Source organism: Euleptes europaea, chromosome 7, assembly GCF_029931775.1.
Source record: "Euleptes europaea isolate rEulEur1 chromosome 7, rEulEur1.hap1, whole genome shotgun sequence".
NCBI classification, from domain to species: Eukaryota; Metazoa; Chordata; class Lepidosauria; order Squamata; family Sphaerodactylidae; genus Euleptes; species Euleptes europaea.
In genome coordinates, this window is record NC_079318.1 from 99,387,806 (window position 1) to 99,405,568 (window position 17,763).

The 17,763-nt window shown below is 49.3% G+C and overlaps 1 protein-coding gene across 1 annotated transcript in view; it reads right to left on the reverse strand.

The window, feature by feature from the left end:
• SEMA6C (semaphorin 6C) overlaps positions 1-17,229 on the reverse strand; it is a 54,131-nt gene extending 36,902 nt beyond the window's left edge. Inside the window, exons 1-10 of the mRNA XM_056852473.1 lie at positions 17,092-17,229; positions 15,442-15,556; positions 14,661-14,718; positions 12,199-12,255; positions 11,760-11,861; positions 11,426-11,516; positions 7,772-7,894; positions 6,584-6,672; positions 5,051-5,268; positions 1,048-1,179 (exon numbers count right to left, since the gene is read on the reverse strand). Coding sequence (XP_056708451.1) covers positions 1,048-1,179; positions 5,051-5,268; positions 6,584-6,672; positions 7,772-7,894; positions 11,426-11,516; positions 11,760-11,861; positions 12,199-12,255; positions 14,661-14,718; positions 15,442-15,556; positions 17,092-17,197 — 1,091 coding nt within the window. The 5' untranslated portion in view covers positions 17,198-17,229. The remainder of the gene's footprint in view (positions 1-1,047; positions 1,180-5,050; positions 5,269-6,583; positions 6,673-7,771; positions 7,895-11,425; positions 11,517-11,759; positions 11,862-12,198; positions 12,256-14,660; positions 14,719-15,441; positions 15,557-17,091) is intronic.
• Positions 17,230-17,763: the final 534 nt, after the last annotated feature.

A 17,763-nucleotide genomic window follows, 5' to 3' on the forward strand; every position in this document is an offset into this window, starting at 1 on the left:
AGAACTGATCTCTGTTGCCTGGAGATCAGTTTTAATTCTGGGAGATCTCCATCCACCACCTGGAGGTTGGCATGTCTAGATATCAGGCACTGACGTTCTTCTGCTCCCCTTCCAGCTGCTGGAAGCACCATTCAGTCACCTCTCTGGCTTTGGCAACCTCAGTAGGCATTGTCCACATATAAGGATGCCAGCCTCCAGGTGGGACCTGGGGATCCCCAGGAATTATAGCTCACGGGTTGAAATTAAATCCAAAGAGTTTCCGTCTAGACATCAGGAAGCATTTTCCAACAGAGCGGTTCCTCAGTGGAACAGGCTTCCTTGGGAGGTGGTAAGCGCTCCTTCCCTGGAGGTTTTTAAGAAGAGGCTAGATGGCCATCCGTCAGCAAGGCTGATTCTATTACCTTAGGCAGATCATGAGAAGGAGGGCATCTTGGCCATCTTCTGGGCATGGAGTAGGGGTCACTGGGGGTGTGGGGGGGGAGGTAGTTGTGAATTTCCTGCATTGTGCAGGGGGTTGGACTGGATGACCCTGGGGGTCCCTTCCAACTCTATGATTCTATGACTACAGAGATTTAATTTATTGATTCATTTATATTTTGACTTATACCCCACCCTCAATCTACCAGCCGAAGCTGGGCTCAAGGCTGCTTGAGATCAGTTCCCCCGGAGAAAATGGCCGCTTTGGAGGGTGGAATCTATGGCACTTTACCCCACTGAGGTTCCTGTCCTCCCCGGGCTCCATCCCCAAATGTCCAGGAGTCCCCCAGCTTCTAGGAGTTTCCCAACCTAGATCTGGCAACCCTACCCCCAATGCCCTGCCAGTGGCCAGGGGGGAACCTGGCAGCCCTACGCCCCGATCTTCAAGCGTCTTGTTGCAATCATGAGGCCTAGAAACTTGCTTGTATTTTGAAAAATGTCAGCCCCGGTTTCCCAGGAGTCCATTTTTATTTCCACTGTGCCGCTTTTCCCTCTGGCGAAATTGTCGGCACCGGCCTGTGACTCCTCATGGACTCCTCTTTCCAAAGACCCTTGGAGAAGTCACAATACCTGGGCTTTGGCACTTTCTCCTCAGGGATGGGGGTCCAGGCTGAATCCGCATTCTTCTGCTCCTTGAATTTCCCACCAAAGACTCTCTCCACCTCATCCATGTAGAAAGCACAGACGGCAGAGCCTGTGATGCTGGGGAGAAGAAGAAGAGTTGGTTTTTATATGCCAACTTTCTCTACCACTTAAGGGAGACTCAAACCATCTTACAATCACCTTCCCTTCCCCTCCCCACAACAACAGACACCCTGTGAGGCAGGTGGGGCTGAGAGAGCTGTAAGAGAGCTGTGACTAGCCCAAGGTCACCCAGCTGGCCTGATGTGGGGCAGTGGAGAAACCAATGCAGTTCTCCAGATTAGAGTCTTTCACTCATGTGGAGGAGAGGGGAATCAAACCCGGTTCTCCAGATTAGAGTCCACTGCTCATGTGGAGGAGTGGGGAACACCTTGGCCATCTTCTGGCCATGAGAGGGAGGGTCTTCTGGGCATGGAGTATGGATCCCTGGGGGTGTGGAGGGGGGAGGTAGTTGTTAATTTCCTGCATTGTGCAGGAGGTTGGACTAGATGACCCTGGTGATCCCAATTCTGTGATTCTATGATTCTAAGCCGGGTTCACCAGATTAACCTCTGCCGCTCATGTGGAGGAGTGGGGAATCAAACCCGGTTCTCCAGATTAGAGATCACCGCTCCAAACCACCGCTCTTAACCACTACACCACACTGGCACTCCCAGAGAGGCAGGAGACCAGGGAATGGTAAGAAGAAGTCAGAGGTCTCTATAGTAGTGGTAGTGGTGGGGTTTCAGAAAAGCTTCCCCCACAATGAATTTGGCAACATCGGGCTCACCCCCGCCTCCATATTTCCTCCTTCGCAGTGCTCCTTAAAATGGGCAGCCGCTGTTTAACTCCCTGGGCAGTTTTGGACTACACTTTCTTTCTCAGCCTAACCTATGCCTACCTCACTGGGTTGTTGTGAAGGCTAAAGTGCTGTAACCCCCCATGTATGCCACCCTGGATGAAGGACAAGAGACAGATGGGACAAATAATGCTACACCACAATTGTATGGTGGAGCCTGGAGACAGGAGATCCAAACGGCGCCTGCCTGAAACAATATTCTTACACACAAGAACTTCACCTATATTATCTTGTTGCAGTCCTTACAACCCTACAAGGTAGACATAAGAACATAAGAAAAGCCCTGCTGGATCAGACCCAGGCCCATCAAGTCCAGCAGTCTGTTCACACAGCGGCCAACCAGGTGCCTCAAGGAAGCCCACAAGCAAGACGACTGCAGCAGCATTTATCCTGCCTGTGTTTTGCAGCACCTACTATAATAGGCATACTTTTCTGATCCTGGAGAGAAGAGGCATGCATCATGACTAGTATCCATTTTGACTAGTAGCCATGGATAGCCCTCTCCTCCATGAACATGTACCCTCCCCTCTTAAAGCCTTCCAAGTTGGCAGCCATCAACACACCCTGGGGCAGGGAGTTCCACAATTGAACCATGCATTGTGTGAAGAAATACGTCCTTTTATCCGTTTTGAATCCCTCATCCTCCAGCTTCAGCAGATGAGCCCTCATTCTGGTATTATGAGAGAGGGAGAAAAGACCATAAGGCAGACTGGAATACGGTGGCAGAGACTGCCAACAAGTGAATTTGTGGCCGAGGCGAGATTCGACCCTGCCAATTCTGAGGGTCCTTCCCCGCTCATTCTCTTAAAGACCCAGTATAGCGGAGAGCCTATCTATGCTCAGAATCTACTAAAGAAAAGAAAAAACCCACCAAGCTGATCTATAGCAACTATCTTAAATGCCCCATCACCGGTCCAGACGATCGATTGTCGTACATCACTCACAAAATGCGTTCAAGGAAATTGACAGGCTACGTCTGCCATTATCGATCACAAACGCCATAGACGGCTCGAGGAGGAAAAACAAGCCGCTCGGAAAAGCTCTTTGGTAACTCTCCTTCTCGGTAGTTACGGGAGATTTTTTTATACTGCAGATGGCTGCGAATGACACACGTTGCAATCCTACTTGAGAAGGCCTGCCGGCAGAGGCCGAAGGTCTTTTTCTTGCAATTATTGTCAGGAAACAATATATTTATGGCTTTGAGGTCATATTGAAAGCCCACGGCTGGGTCAAGACATATTGCTTCCAATAAACAAACTGGTGTTTTTTTTAACGGCCGCCAAGGATGGCCTTTGGTCGAAAATGTTCAGTGTTTTTACTAACGTTCGATGTTGGCCGTTTTAACAACACGACGCCGATCGACTGTATTGGACAAAGTCAATGTTTCCTCCTTCTCTGGAGACGGCACGTGACGGATTCAGCGGCCAGCCCGTCAGTTTCATTGAATACCCGCTGAGCGATGGAGACTTAGAAACAAACAAGGCCTGGGGACCCCAACATGGCACCTGCTAACACCTCTCCTGACACCCGCCAAGTGCTTTTTAGAAAATGGGCAGGGCTAAGAGGGGCTTTTGCCCAGCAGGGCTTCTCATTGACTGTGAAGAAGAAGAGTTGGTTTTTATACTCGGTTTTCTCTACTTTTAAGGAGTCAGGTGGGGCTGAGGGAGTTCGGAGAGAGCTGTGACTGGCCCAGCAGGCTTCAACACATAACACAAGAAGCTGCTTTATACTGAATCGGACCCTTGGTCCATCAAAGTCAGTATTGTCTACTCAGACTGGCAGCAGCTCTCCAGGGTCTCAGGCTGAAGTCTTTCCCATCACCTACTTGCCTAGTCCCTTTAACTGGAGATGCCAGGGATTCAACCTGGGACCTTCTGCATGCCAAGAAGATGCTGTACCACTGAGCCACAGCCCCTCCCCAATGTGGAGGAGTGGGGGGTCGAACCCGGTTCTCCAGATTGGAGTCCGCCTCTCTAAACTACTACACCATTCTGGCTGTGCAGATCAAAAGACATCCTGTTAAACAGAGCTTCTGCCTGAAACGTTGAAGAGATACTATTACGGTTATACATAAAATCCCTCCCTGATATTTTGTGGTTGGGTCCATCTCCTGTGGAAGTCATGTTGTGATTGTGCCCCGTGCCAGAAATCCACAGGTGCCCGCAGGCTCAAAAGGGTTGGGGACCCGTGGACTAAGGCATCAAGAGACTGTTCAGAATAGCGAATCTTAATTCTTTTGGGCTCCACAATTTAAGAAGGATGCAGACAAGCTGGGACGTGTCCAGAGGGCAACCAAGATGGTGAGGGGTCGAGACCAAGTCCTATGAGGAAAGGTTGAAGGAGCTGGGTATGTTTAGCCTGGAGAGGAGAAGACTGACAGGGGATATGAGAACCATCTTCAAGTACCGTGAAGGGCTGTCATATAGAGGATGGTGCCGAGTTGTTTTCTGTTGCCCCAGAAGGTCGAACCAGAACCAACGGGTTGAAATCTAATCAAAAGAGTTTCCATCAGGATATTAGGAAGAATTTTCTAACAGTTAGAGCAGTTCCTCAGTGAAACAGGCTTCCTCGGGAGGTGGTGGGCTCTCCTTCCCTGGAGGTTTTTAAGCAGAGGCTAGATGGCCATCTGTCAGTAATGCTGATTCTGTGACCTCAGGCAGATGATGAGAGGAAGGGCAGGCAGGGCTGCATCAGTGTTTGGCTCTCGTGTCCCTTTCTTACATGCCTAGGGCAATGCCAATCACCACTTTGGGGCCAGGAAGCAATTTCTTCCAGGCCAGATTGGCCAGGGATCCTGGAGGGCTCCCCCTGCCATCTTCTGGGCATGGAGTAGGGGGTCACTGGGTGCAGGGGGGGAGGTAGTTGTGAATTTCCTGCATTATGCAGGGGGTTGGACTAGATGATCCTGGTGGTCCCTTCCAACTCTATGATTCTTTGATCCTTACAGATTGACTCAGCGGTGGGTGGGTTTCTATTTTTTTTTAGGTTCAATCCAAACTTTTATCTCTTGTGATAACCGCTACCTCTGCTCTGCCCTCGCAGGAAGCCATCCTGTGACGGATGGGGAGGCGAAGGTCTTGTGGTGGGGTTTACCTGTTGGACTGTGTGGTGAAGACCCCGAAGATGGCGGGCCGACCGTTCACCTGGATCACGTCCGTCACTGCTTGAAGGACGTCGAAGTAGAAAAAGGAATCGCCAGGCACTGAGCAGTTGAGGCGGGCCTTGACGAAGGACGTCCAGTATTTCTCCAGCACTCGTGGGGAGCCGCCCATGTCGTTTTTGCACACCCGTCCCACACGGGAAAAGATCACCTGCAGCAGGGAAGAGAGAACAGAACTGGAAAAGTGCATCCCCCTCATATACCCTAAATGCAGGCATGTTATCCTTAATATCTTTCTATCGCATTTTTTATTCTCACCCTTGCTTGGAGGAGGAAGAAGAGTTGGTTTTTATATGCTGACTTTCTCCACCACTTAAGAAACATAAGACCGTAAGAAAGGCTGAGCTGGATCAGAACAAGGTCTATTAAGTCCAGCAGTCTGTTCATGCAATGGCCAAACAGGGACCTCTAGGAAGCCCACAAACAAGACGACTGCAGCAGCATTTATCCTGCCTGCGTTCCATAGCACCAAGATATAATAGGCCTGCTCCTCTGATCCTGGAGAGAATAGGCGTGCATCATGACTAGAATCCATTTTTACTAGTAGCCATGGATACCCCTCTCCTCCACGAACATGTCCACTCCCCTCTTAAAGCCTTCCAAGTTAGTGACTCTAATCTGGAGAACTGGGTTTGATTCTCCTCTTCTCCATGTGAGCGGCTGACTCTAATCTGGAGAGCTGGGTTCAATTCCCCCCCTCCTCCACATGAAGCCTGCTGGGTGACCTTGGGCTAGTCACAATTCTCGCTGAACTCTCTCAGCCCCAACTACCTCACAAGGTGCCTGTTGTGGGGAGGGGAATGGCAGGGGATTGTAAGCTGCTTTGAGACACCTTATACTAGAGAAAAAGCGGGATATAAAAAACCAACTCTTCTTCTGCCTCTGTGTTAGCAACCCTGGACTTCCTTGGTGGTTTCCCGTCCAAGTTCTAACCAAGGCTGACCCTGCTTAGCTTCCAAGATCTGATGAGATCGAGCTAGCCTGGGCCGTCCAAGTCAGAGCCCATCTGTGTTACAAACTGGCCTGTTGTGACTGTCCCTCTCCATCCCAACAGGAACTTTTCCCCAAGTACACACAAACACATGAAGCTGCTTTATACTGAATCAGACCCTCGGTCCATCAAAGTCAGTATTGTCTACTCAGACTGACAGCAGCTCTCCAGGGTCTCAGGCAGAGGTCTTTCACATCAGCTACTTGCCTAGTCCCTTTAACTGGAGATGCCGGGGATTGAACCTGGGACCTTCTGCATGCGAAGCAGATGTTCTACCACTGAGTCACAGCCCCTCCCCGGAGGAAGACCAAGGCTCTTAAAGAGCAAATTCCCAACGTATTTGCCAAGTGATCTGATTCCTAAGGAGCCTTGGAGAAGCTGCGGCCCTGAAATCGGTTTCCAGGAGTTTCAAGTTTGCCGCATCGAAGGATCTTGGCTCCAACCCCCCCACCCCACAGTTCGAGCGAACACTCACCCGACCAAGCGTGGTGTACTCCATGGAGATTTCTCGGAAGAAGAAATAGACATAATCCTTATATTCCAGGGCATGCAGAAAATGAGGTTCTGAGAAGAAGGGGAGGAAAAGCTCAGTCAAATATTAATGCCGGGGGAGGGTGCCTTCTGCAACCCTGTATGATGCAGAGATAATCACACTAGAAGGCTTATACCCCCAAAGTCTGGTTGGTCTCTAAGGGCTACTGGACTTGAATCTAGCTATTGTCATTCCAGAAGATCTCCAGCCCCCCCCCCCCGAGGTTGGCAACCCAAAGCCCCTGTTCTATTCTGGAACATATAGCACTGGCCCTTTCTTACAGTATAATGCCAATCGCCACTTTGGGACCAGGAAGCAATTGTCCTCCAGGCCAGATTGGCCAGGGATCCTGGAGGTGTTTTGGGGCCATCTTCTGGGCATGGAGTAGGGGTCACTGGGTGTGTGGGGAGGGTGGTAGTTGTGAATTTCCTGCAATGTGCAGGGGTTTGGACTAGATGACTCTGGTGGTCCCTTCCAACTCTATGATTCTAATACTCTTGCACTAAGGTTAGAGACTTTAAAAATAATAATGATTTAAAGTAACCACCAGCCTATCCTTCCCTCTCTTCTCTGAACATGACTAGAGAACAAAATGTACGGCACTTTCAATCCATCTTTCTTCCAAAGGAAGTTGGGTTACAAAGATGGGTTACAAAGATGGTGAGAGGAGACTTGATAACCATCTTCAAGTACTTGAAGGGTTGCCATGTAGAGGATGGTGCCGAGTTGTTTTCTGTTGCCCCAGAAGGTCGGACCAGAACCAATGGGGTTGAAATTAAATCAAGAGTTTCTGTCTAGACATTAGGAAGAATTTTCTAACAGTTAGAGTGGTTCCTCAGTGGAACAGGCTTCCTTGGGAGGTGGTGAGCTCTCCTTCCCTGGAGGTTTTTAAGCAGAGGCTAGATGGCCATCTGTCAGCAAGGCTGATTCTATGACCTTAGGCAGATGATGAAAGGGAGAGCATCTTGGCCATCTTCTAGGCATGGAGTAGGGGTCACTGGGGTGTGGGGCGGAGGTAGTTTTTAATTTCCTGCATTGTACAGGGAGTTGGACTAGATGACCCTAGTGGTTCCTTCCAACTCTATGATTCTATGGTTCTATGGTCTGCTCTGCCCCGTGCCCCAGCCTCACCTCGCAGCCATTTGGAGTCATACTTGACCGTCCGGAGAACGGGACTGCGCTCCCCCAAACTTCGGTAAATCACGGCATCGCTGGCTTGGAAGTCGGCCACCGTAGCAGAGTAGAGGTTCCCTTCTGGGAGCGAGAAGAGAGAAAAAATGGAGAGGTCGGAATGCCGAACTCAGAGTATAAAACCAAACCTCCGTTATTACATTGTTAACATTAAATAAGCAAACCAGAGCAGTCAAAAGGCTATCTGTCTTGGGCTGGCCTCCTGCTGACAATACATGAAGCGGTCTTCTTCTGATTCAGACCATCAGTCTATCTACTCAGACTGGCAGCAGCTCTCCGGGTTCGCAGGCAGAGGTCTTTTGCTTCGCCTACAACCTGATCCCTTTAACTGGAGATGCTGAGGATTGAACCTGGGACCTTCTGCATGCCAAGCAGATATTCTACCACTGAGCTCTACCACTGAGCCACAGACCCTCCCAGTTTGGCGCATGTATAAGGCACCTTGATCTTTGGGGGGGGGGGAGAGGGAGGAGGGATAGAAAATATTTTAAATAAATAGCAGCTACCCCCAAATTGCTCCTCTGAGAAGCTGCTGCTTTTCTTCGCTTGTCTCTTTTTGGAGGCAGATCTAATTAGTCCACCAGGCATTCGGTACAGCAATTTAGAACAGTTAAAAACCTCGTATATTTTATACTGCTGCTGATTGAGGAAATTTGAAAGCTCTTTCATAGACATATTAAAACCAATTAAAGACATCTCATTGCATGGAAACAGTGGGGTAGTGAGAGATTGGCCCTGGGTTCGAATCACTCCCAGCCCCAAAACGCGCTGTATTGCCTCAGATCGGTAGGGTTGCCAAATGCCCAGTGAAGGTGGACAATTGCAGATGATGGCAGGCAATCCATTGTGCTGCCTGCCGCCTCTCAGCTAGTAGACGGGCAGAAGCAGGAAGAGGGGGAGCAATCAGTTCATGCAGAACGATGCCAGCGCTCCCAGAAACCAGAGTTTTTGGAGAAAATTGCTAGAGCATCCTGCGTGATGCCGGAACTTCTTATGTAAACCTGGAAATGCCGACTGCTGGACTTGATGGGTCTTGGTCTGATCCAGTAGGGCTTTTCTGGTGTTCTTATGTTCTTATGACAAGTAAGACCTGACAACCCTACAGATCTGTCACCTTTCTCAGCCTAACCTACCTCACAGAATTGTCGTGACGACAAAAATGGGAGATCAATAACAAAGGGGAAACAGACTTAACCCTAAAAACAGCAGAATTATGTACCCAAAGGTCAAGAAAAAATCAACATCGCAGGCCAAAGGTTATACAATGTAAAGATTATGTCAATGCGATAGATAGATAGATAGATAGATAGATAGATAGATAGATAGACAGACAGACAGACAGACAGATGTGTGTGTGTGTATATATATATATATATATATATATATATATATATATATATATGTGTATATATATATATATATACACACACACACACACACACACACACATATTTATTTATTTATTTATTTATTTATTTATTTATTTATTTTCAGGCTAAAATCAATAACACATATAAAGCCCTGCAATAGCCTACCAAACCAAAACGCTCATGTAAACCCACAACACAAATAGACATAAAATCACAAAATTAAACTTTGACCAAATATGTGAGCTGCTCTGAGCACCGTGGAGGATGAACACATTTTTTTTTAAAAAAGGGAGATACCCACCATATAATCCTAAGCAAAGTTATACCCTTCTAAGGCTATTGGCTTCAATGGGCATAGACGGAAGTAACTCTGCTAAGGATGGTTCTGCGAGATATTGAAAATAAGGAGCAATGATATTTCTGGATCCCACCCAAATGGCTACTCTGGTTAGACCTCACCTATAGTACCATGTTCAGTTTTGGGCACTGCAATTTAAGAAGGATGTAGACAAGCTGGAACGTGTCCAGAGGAGGGCAACAAAGATGGTGAGGAGTCTGGAGACCAAGTCCTATGAGGAAAGATTGAAGGAGCTGGGTATGTTTAGCCTGAAGAGGAGAAGACTGAGAGGGGATATGAGAACCATCTTCAAGTACTTGAAGGGCTGTCATAGAGAGGAGGGTGCCGAGTTGTTTTCTGTTGCCCCAGAAGGTCGGATCAGAACCAATGGGTTAGAATGAAATCAAAAGAGTTTCTGTCTAGACATTAGGAAGAATTTTCTAACAGAGCAGTTCCTCAGTGGAACAGGCTTCCTCTGGAGGTGGTGGGCTCTCCTTCCATGGAGGTTTTTAAGCAGAGGTGAGATGGCCATCTGTCAGCAATGCTGATTCTATGAACTTAGGCAGATCATGAGAGGGAGGGCACCTTGGCCATCCTCTGGGGGTGTGTGGGGGGGAGGTAGTTGTGAACTTCCTACATTGTGCAGGGGGTTGGACTAGTTGACCCTGGTAGTCCCTTCCAACTCTATTATTCTAATATATCCCCCACTGTGCAGCCAGAAGTGAAGTCATCACATCGCTGCTGACGCTCTAGCATTCAGACTAAACCATAGAGGTTTGACCCGATGCTGGCGAGAGGCCTCCCCCAATTGGCGAGTCTCCTGTCAGTTGTCAACCGCATGCTGGCAACCCCATACATAGACAACTTGGATTGAAAAGCACCAGTTCCTCACCAAACTGCCTGCACGCCAGCCAAATTCGATAACCATTTGAGTGATTTCTCCAAGGGCTCCCTCCGCCAGGTTTCCCATCTCTGCGTTCCAGCTGCTGTTAGCAGATGTGTTTCTAGTGGCGCATTCACTGTTTCTTAAAGGAGCCCAGAAAAGCCATCGCTGGGTGGAACGTTCACTCTATAATGTTGTGAGTTATCTCGCACGCGCTATTTCTATATAATCACATATGGCCACTAACAGCTAATAAAATCTGCCGAAATTCTGTGCTTGCTCAGCTGCTCCCTGGAATTTTAAGTATGTAAGTGTCTAAAGGAGGAAATGTTCAGATTGTCAATGAAAGCAGAGCATCATAGGACACTGGTTTTTTTTGAGAGGGGGTATGTGGGGTTTTATTCTATTGGCTTTAAACTGTAATGTTTTAATTGTGTCTTGGAAGTCACCTTTGTGGTGGAAAGTGCCGTCAAGTTGCAGATGACTTATGCTGAACCCATAGGGGTTTCAAGGCAAGAGATGAACCGAGGTGGTTTTGCCATTGCCTGCCTCTGTATAGCAAGCCTTGACTTCCTCAGTTGTCTCCCATTCAGGTACTAACCAGGGCCAGCCCTGCTTAGCTTCTGAGATCAGATGAGATCAGATTAGCCTGGGCCATCCAGGTCAAGGCAAGAGATGAACATAGGCGGTTTACCATTGTAGTGGTTAAGAGCGGCGGACTCTAAACTGGAGAACTGGGTTCGATTCCCCACTCCTCCACATGAAGCCTGCTGGGTGACCTTGGAATAGTCACAGTTCTTGCTGAACACTCTCAGCCCCACCTACCTCACAAGGTGTCTGTTGTGGGGAGAGGAAGGGAAGGAGATTGTAAGCTGCTTTGAGACTCCTGAAAAGGTAGAGAAAGTTGGCATATAAAAACCAACTCTTCTTCCTCGTCTGTTGCCCAGTTCCAGCAAAGTGGATTGTACCTGATGGAAGTGAACCCACCCCTCTTGTAGACCTACCTGCAAAGAGGGCGACGTTGGTCTGTTTTGCATCGAAGGGGCACCTGGCCTGCCCGTTCAGCTCCTCGCCCTCCTGCTCCAAACTACTCGTCTAGGAGCCGTGGAAGGAAGAGACGTCAGTCGAGGGCACGTCGAGCCTATCCCACAACCCCCCCACCAAAACCAAGGAGGATCCCCACCTCCTGGATTCTACGGCACGGCTGTCCCCGTCCACCGAGGCAACCTCAGGAGGCTAAAGTACCCAGCTTGCATTGCAACATCCTGCCCCACCACACCCAGCTCAGGAGTTTGAAAGGAGGCAACGGTCTCCAGGTGAGCCCCTGTCTTTTCGTACCTTGTAGGTCCGACACATGGGGTTGAAGGCATTTGTCCCGCAAGCTAAGAGGGTTTGGTCATTCTTCGGAACCAAGACTTTAATGTAGTTGTAGCATTCGTTCTGCAGAGCAGGAAAGCAGAGGGGTAAAAACTCAGCTTACTGGGGAGGGGAGGGGTAATGACCCCACGTCACGCTGTTCCCATCTGAATAGGGTTGCTAACCTCCTGGTGGTGGCTGGAGATCCCCCGCTATTACAGTTGATCTCCAGGCGAGATAAATCAGTTCCCCTGGGGAAAATGGTCGCTTTGGCAATTGGACTCTATGGCACTGAAGTCTCTCCCCTCTCCAAACTCTGACCTCCTCAGGCACCGCCCCCGAAATCTCCAGGTATTTCCCAACCCGGAGCTGGCAACCCTACATCTGAATCCAGGCTCAGGATTTGAGACGGAGGTCTTACCCGAAGCTTTCCTCTCATGGCACAGTTGACCATATCCTGGGTCTTCCATGTGAGATGCTGGGGGTAGAAGAAGAAGAAGAGTTGGTTTTTATATGATGACTTTCTCTTAAAACTTAAGGCAGAATCAAACCGGCTTACGATTATCTTCCCTTCCCCTCCCCATAACAGACACCCTGTGAGGTAGATGGGGCTGAGAGAGCTCTAAGAGAGCTGTGACTAGCCCAAGGTCACCCAGCTGGCTGCATGTGGAGGAGTGGGGAAACCAACCTGGTTCACCAGATTAGCATCCACCACTCATGTGGATGAGTGGGGAATCAAACCCGGTTCTCCAGATTAGACTCCACCGCTCCAAACCACCGCTCTTAACCACTACAGCATGCTGCCTAGAGAGGAGAACAGAGAAATCAGAAAACCATAATTGTCCATGGAAAGACAAATTGGGTTCTAGGTAGTACACAAGGTCTTCCAGTTAAATTTTAGCAAACACGGCCTAGAACCGTGAAGGCAGAGACCAACACAGAGTTGTCCGCTAGAACTGTGTTCTAGGTATGACATGGCCTCAGCCTATCATAGAATCATAGTGCTGGAATGGGTTCTAGGTAGCCCTCAAAACTGTCTAACAGGAGAAGAGTTTGGGCAGTACATGGATCCATCTAATTCTCAGGCTGAAGACAACCAAACATGAGCGACTACAATAATACACCGAAAAGCTACATAATAGGCCCACTTTAACTATGCCAGGGGTCTCTAACCTTTTTGAGTCTGTGGGCACATTTGGCATTCTGACGCAGCAACAAAACGGCTGGCCCCAAATGGCTGCTGCAGGAGGTGGAGCCAGCCACAAAATGACTGCCACATAGGGCTGCCAGGTCCCCCTTGTCCTCTGGTGGGAGCTTTTGGGGCAGGAGAGCAGCATGTGCGTGAGCTCGCATCGACACACCTGCGTGGCAATTCCGGCAGTGCCGCACGGGTGCGTCGAAGCGCGCGTGTGCATGTTTGCCCACTGGCCCTCAGGTGGTCGGCGGGCAGAGGGGCAAATTACTGGGGGTTTGCCCGCCACCACCGGGCACCTGGCAACCCTACTGCCACAGCTGAACTTCAGCAACACAATGTGGATCCTTGTGCTATCGTGGCAGCTGCTGCCAAAATCCAATCTCCAGTAGTCACTGAGAAGCCTTGCTGCGCCCTACCATCCCCCCCCCACTTCTTAAAAACACTTGGTGGCACCAGAAAAGCTTTCAGCAGGCACCATGCTAGAGATCCCTGGGTGTGTGTTAAGTGCCATCAAGTCGCTTCCGACTCATGGTGACCCTATGAATAGGGTTGCCAACCTCCAGGTAATAGCAGAAGATCTCCTGCTGTTACAACTGATCTCCAGCTGATAGAGGTCAGTTCCCCTGGAGAAAATGGCCGCTTTGGCAATTGGACTCTATGGCATTGAAGTCCCTCCCCTCCCCAAACCCCACCTTCCTCAGGCTCTGCCCCCAAAACCTCCTACCAATGGCGAAGAGGGACCTGGAATCCCTACCTATGAATGAAAGTCCTCCAAAATGTCCTATCTTTGACAGCCTTGCTCAGGTCTTGCAAACTGAGGGCTGGGGCTTCCTTTATAGAGTCAATCCATCGCATGCTGGGCCTTCTTCTTTTCCTGCTGCCCTCAACTTTTCCTAGCGTGACTGTCTTTTCCAGTGACTCCTTTCTTCTCACAATGTGACCAAAGTACAATAGCCTCAGTTTAGTCACTTTAGCTTCTAGGGTCAGTTCAGGCTTGATTGGATCTATAACCCTGGACATCCTTGGTAGTCTCCTATCCAAGTACTAACCAGGGCTGACTCTGCTTAGCTTTCCAAATCTGTCAAGATCGGGCTAGCCTGTGCCATCTAGGTCAGGGCTATAGCTGATCAGATACGATTAAGTAGCTAGGATTGCTATCAGCTATAACCCACTGATTTTTTTTATTATTTTTTTTGGCAGTCCACGGTCCGTAACACTCTCCTCCAACACCACATTTCAAAGGAATCAACTTCCTTCCTGTCCCCTGAACTACAGCTGTTCCTATGAAAGTAATTGGCCCTTCATAAACACAAAGAGAAGGAGATATTCCAATGGGCCTGAATACTCACTCCAGGCATTGCCTGTGGCTTACAAGCAGCGTCGCCAACCTTCAGGTGAGGCCTGGAGATCATCCTGAATTACAACTGACCTCCAGACTACAGCGATTATTTCCCCTGGAGGAAATGGCATCTTTGGACCCGGAGTCTATGGAATTACATCCCTGCTCATCTCCCTCCACCCTCCAAGATCTAGGAATTTCCCAAGCTGAAGCTGGCAACCCTGTTCACAAGCCAGCAACCACACCGTCCTCATTCAGTTCTGGGCACCCAAGATCAGAGGTCAACTTCTGGCGCTGACAGGAGAAACCAGATGGTTTTATCACAGAGATCCGTTGTTCGCGTCCTCACCCTGGCCGGAGAGAAGTCATCCTTGGTCCTTCGGAGATCAAAGGCATAGACATGGTCTCTGTTAGTAGGGTGGTGGAAAGAAAAGAAAGTAGTTGGTAGTCGAACGGTTGAATCCAAGTGTCAGGCAAGTGTTGAAGGTGGGGAAAAGGAATCAGATTTGCCTCGAGCGTTTGGGTCGCTTGCCCCCCCTCCAGCTCCGATTCTCTGCTTGCCAATCTCAGGTGTGCAGGGTTGGATCTGCGATGACTTCACAGTAGGGTTGCCAGGTCCCCCTTTGCCACCGGCAGGAGGTTTTTGGGGTGGAGCCTGAGGAGGGCGGGGTTTGGGGAGGGGACTTCAATGCCATAGAGTCCAATTGCCAAAGCGGCCGTTTCCTCCAGGTGAACTGATCCCTATCGGCTGGAGATCAGTTGTAATAGCAGGAGATCTCCAGCTAGTACCTGGAGGTTAGCAACCCTAGCTCAGGATGGCTGGCTGGCAGGCAGCTTGGGGCAAGCTCATGCCAGGGTAGGGTTGCCAGCCTCCAGGTACTAGCTGGAGATCTCCTGCTATTACAACTGATCTCCAGCCGATAGAGATCAGGTCGCCTGGAGGAAACGGCCGCTTTGGCAATTGGACTCTATGGCATTGAAGTCCCTCCCCTCCCCAAACCCCGCCCTCCTCAGGCTCCACCCCAAAAACCTCCCGTCAGTGGCGAAGAGGGACCTGGCAACCCTATGTCTGGGGGATACCTGGGCCGGCTAGCCTAGGGAGTCCAATGGCTGCCAACCCCACCACTTACCGGGCCGCGATGAAAAGTGTCTGGTTGAGTCGCAGCATGCTTTGGAAATCCAGGCCCAGCTGGGCGGTGTCATTATCCCCCGGAAGACCTTGGAAATACGGGCACGGGGCCGCGCCTGGTGGGGGGAAGAGAGACCTTCTGTTACAAACTGTCTTAAAAAAAAAAAACACCTTTATTGAGGGATTAAGACAAATCCATTTCTAGTTTGCCAATAAAAACCTGGCTCAGATACTTTAAAAAAAATATCCAACCAAGGGATCTACTACATTCTTTGATACCAACAATTCCTATCTATGGTCGTTTATGCATGGGTACTTTCACTCAGGTTCGCCCCCAGTCCGTCTCAGTTGTTCCTTGGAGTTATGCATGAGTTTCCCCTCCATTAGAGATGACTTCGCTTCCAGCCTTGCAAGTCCTGGGACTTCCCGTCCCTCTGTTAACCTGATTCTTCCCTCTCCCCTGACCTCAGCCCGGGTGAAATCCCCGTGCATAAGGCAAAGTGTGGGACATGGAAGCTTGGTTTCTCTCACAGCCAAGTACAAAGCAGTGTGTAAAGAGGCGGCGATTCAAATGCTTCCTGCTTCCTTGGAGCTACTTCTGAGCAGAAGAAAGGCTTTTTAAAACCTAGGCTTGGATTTCTACCCCCACTTCTTTTCAGGTTGCTCCGTTTTTTTATTTATGTTCTTAAAATGCTTTTTAATGCAGCAATTGGTTTTTTTGGGAGGGGGATTTTCTCTCACAGTAAGCTCTACAAAGTACGCCCATTACAAAGCAGCATTTCAAGGGGCGGGGACTCGAATGCGTCTTGATTCGAGCCTGGAGACTCCTGGTGCAGAGCAGTGGTTCCCAACCTTTTTTTGACCAGGGACCACTAGGACTTTTTTGTTCGGTGCAGGGACCCCAAGGTTCAAAATAAAAATTCTGAGAATTTGAAAATAAACTTTAATCATAACATTAGAATAATATTTGAATATATTTTTATAATAGAGAACTTTTAATTGAAAATATTAATTTATTATGGGTTTATAACTTTGTTTCGCGGACCTTAATTTAGTTCTCGCGGACCCCTGGGGGTCCATGGACCCCTGGTTGGGAACCAGTGGTGCAGAGACTTCCAACAGGAAAGTGTGGGTCCAGCGGGCAGCGAACCTCCGGTAAAACTCCCCATGCATAAACGACTGATGTAAGCAATAGACAACATTTGCATCATGAAACTTGTAACATATTTCTGGCTTTGCCTGCAAGAAAGGTGCATTAGGAAAGGTTCTGAACAGAAGCTCATGAAAAAAAGAAGACAAACTCTTGCCACGGCTCTTGCCCCACCCCTACTGGCAACTTATTCTGTGTTTCTCATCACTGAAGCCATTTGAAGAGAAAAGGTTGCCTTGGGGGGCGATTCTCGAGTAGGATTGTCTATTCTGGGATGGGAAATTCCTGGAGATTTCACAACTACCTCCCCCCACACCCCCAGTGACCCCTACTCCATGCCAGAAGATGGCAACAAAAACCCTCTAGGATCCCTGGCCCATCTGGCCTGAAGGTAAATTGCTTCCTGACCCCGAAGTGGCGATCGGCATTACAGCCGACGTTAAAATAAGGAGTGTTGTACCAGTCTTACGATGCCCCGATTCTGCTTCACCTGACACTCACCTGCCAAACTGACCGTGCTTACGGGAATGAGGTCCTTTGGAAAGGAGGCTGCGGACGCGAGGAGGAAGAGGAGGAGGACGCCAGGAGGGAGGAAGGAATGGAGCATTCTCAGGAACTTCCCGGGAGGAGAGCGGGACCGAGCGAGCCAGATCCTAGGAACGAATCATGCTTCTGCCTGGAGACCCTGGAGAGGAGAGGCAGGGAAGGGGGGGGGTCGTCAGTTTTTACAGGAAACGCTGGTACAGGAAAGCCTCGCGTGGCCCTTAAGCTGCTGGGCCGTGGCTGAAAGGCCATGTCCTAGGGTTGCCAACTGCCAGGTACTGGCACTTGTAAATAATACATCACTTTTGCATACTATTTTGAGCTTGATACCATTATCTTTACCCAGCTTGTCTAAAGGTATCTGTGCTTGACTTTTGCTTAACTGCCAGGTACTAGCTAGAATTCATTTTCTATGACAACTGATCTCCAGCCGATAGAGATCAGTTCCCCTGGAGAAAATGGTCGCTTTGGCAATTGGACTCTACGTAGGGTTGCCAGGTCCCTCGTCGCTACCGGCAGGAGATTTTTGGGGCAGAGCCTGAGGAGGGCGGGGTTTGGGGAGGGAAGGGACTTCAGTGCCATAGAGTCCAATTGTCAAAGTGGCCATTTTCTCCAGGGGAACTGATCTCT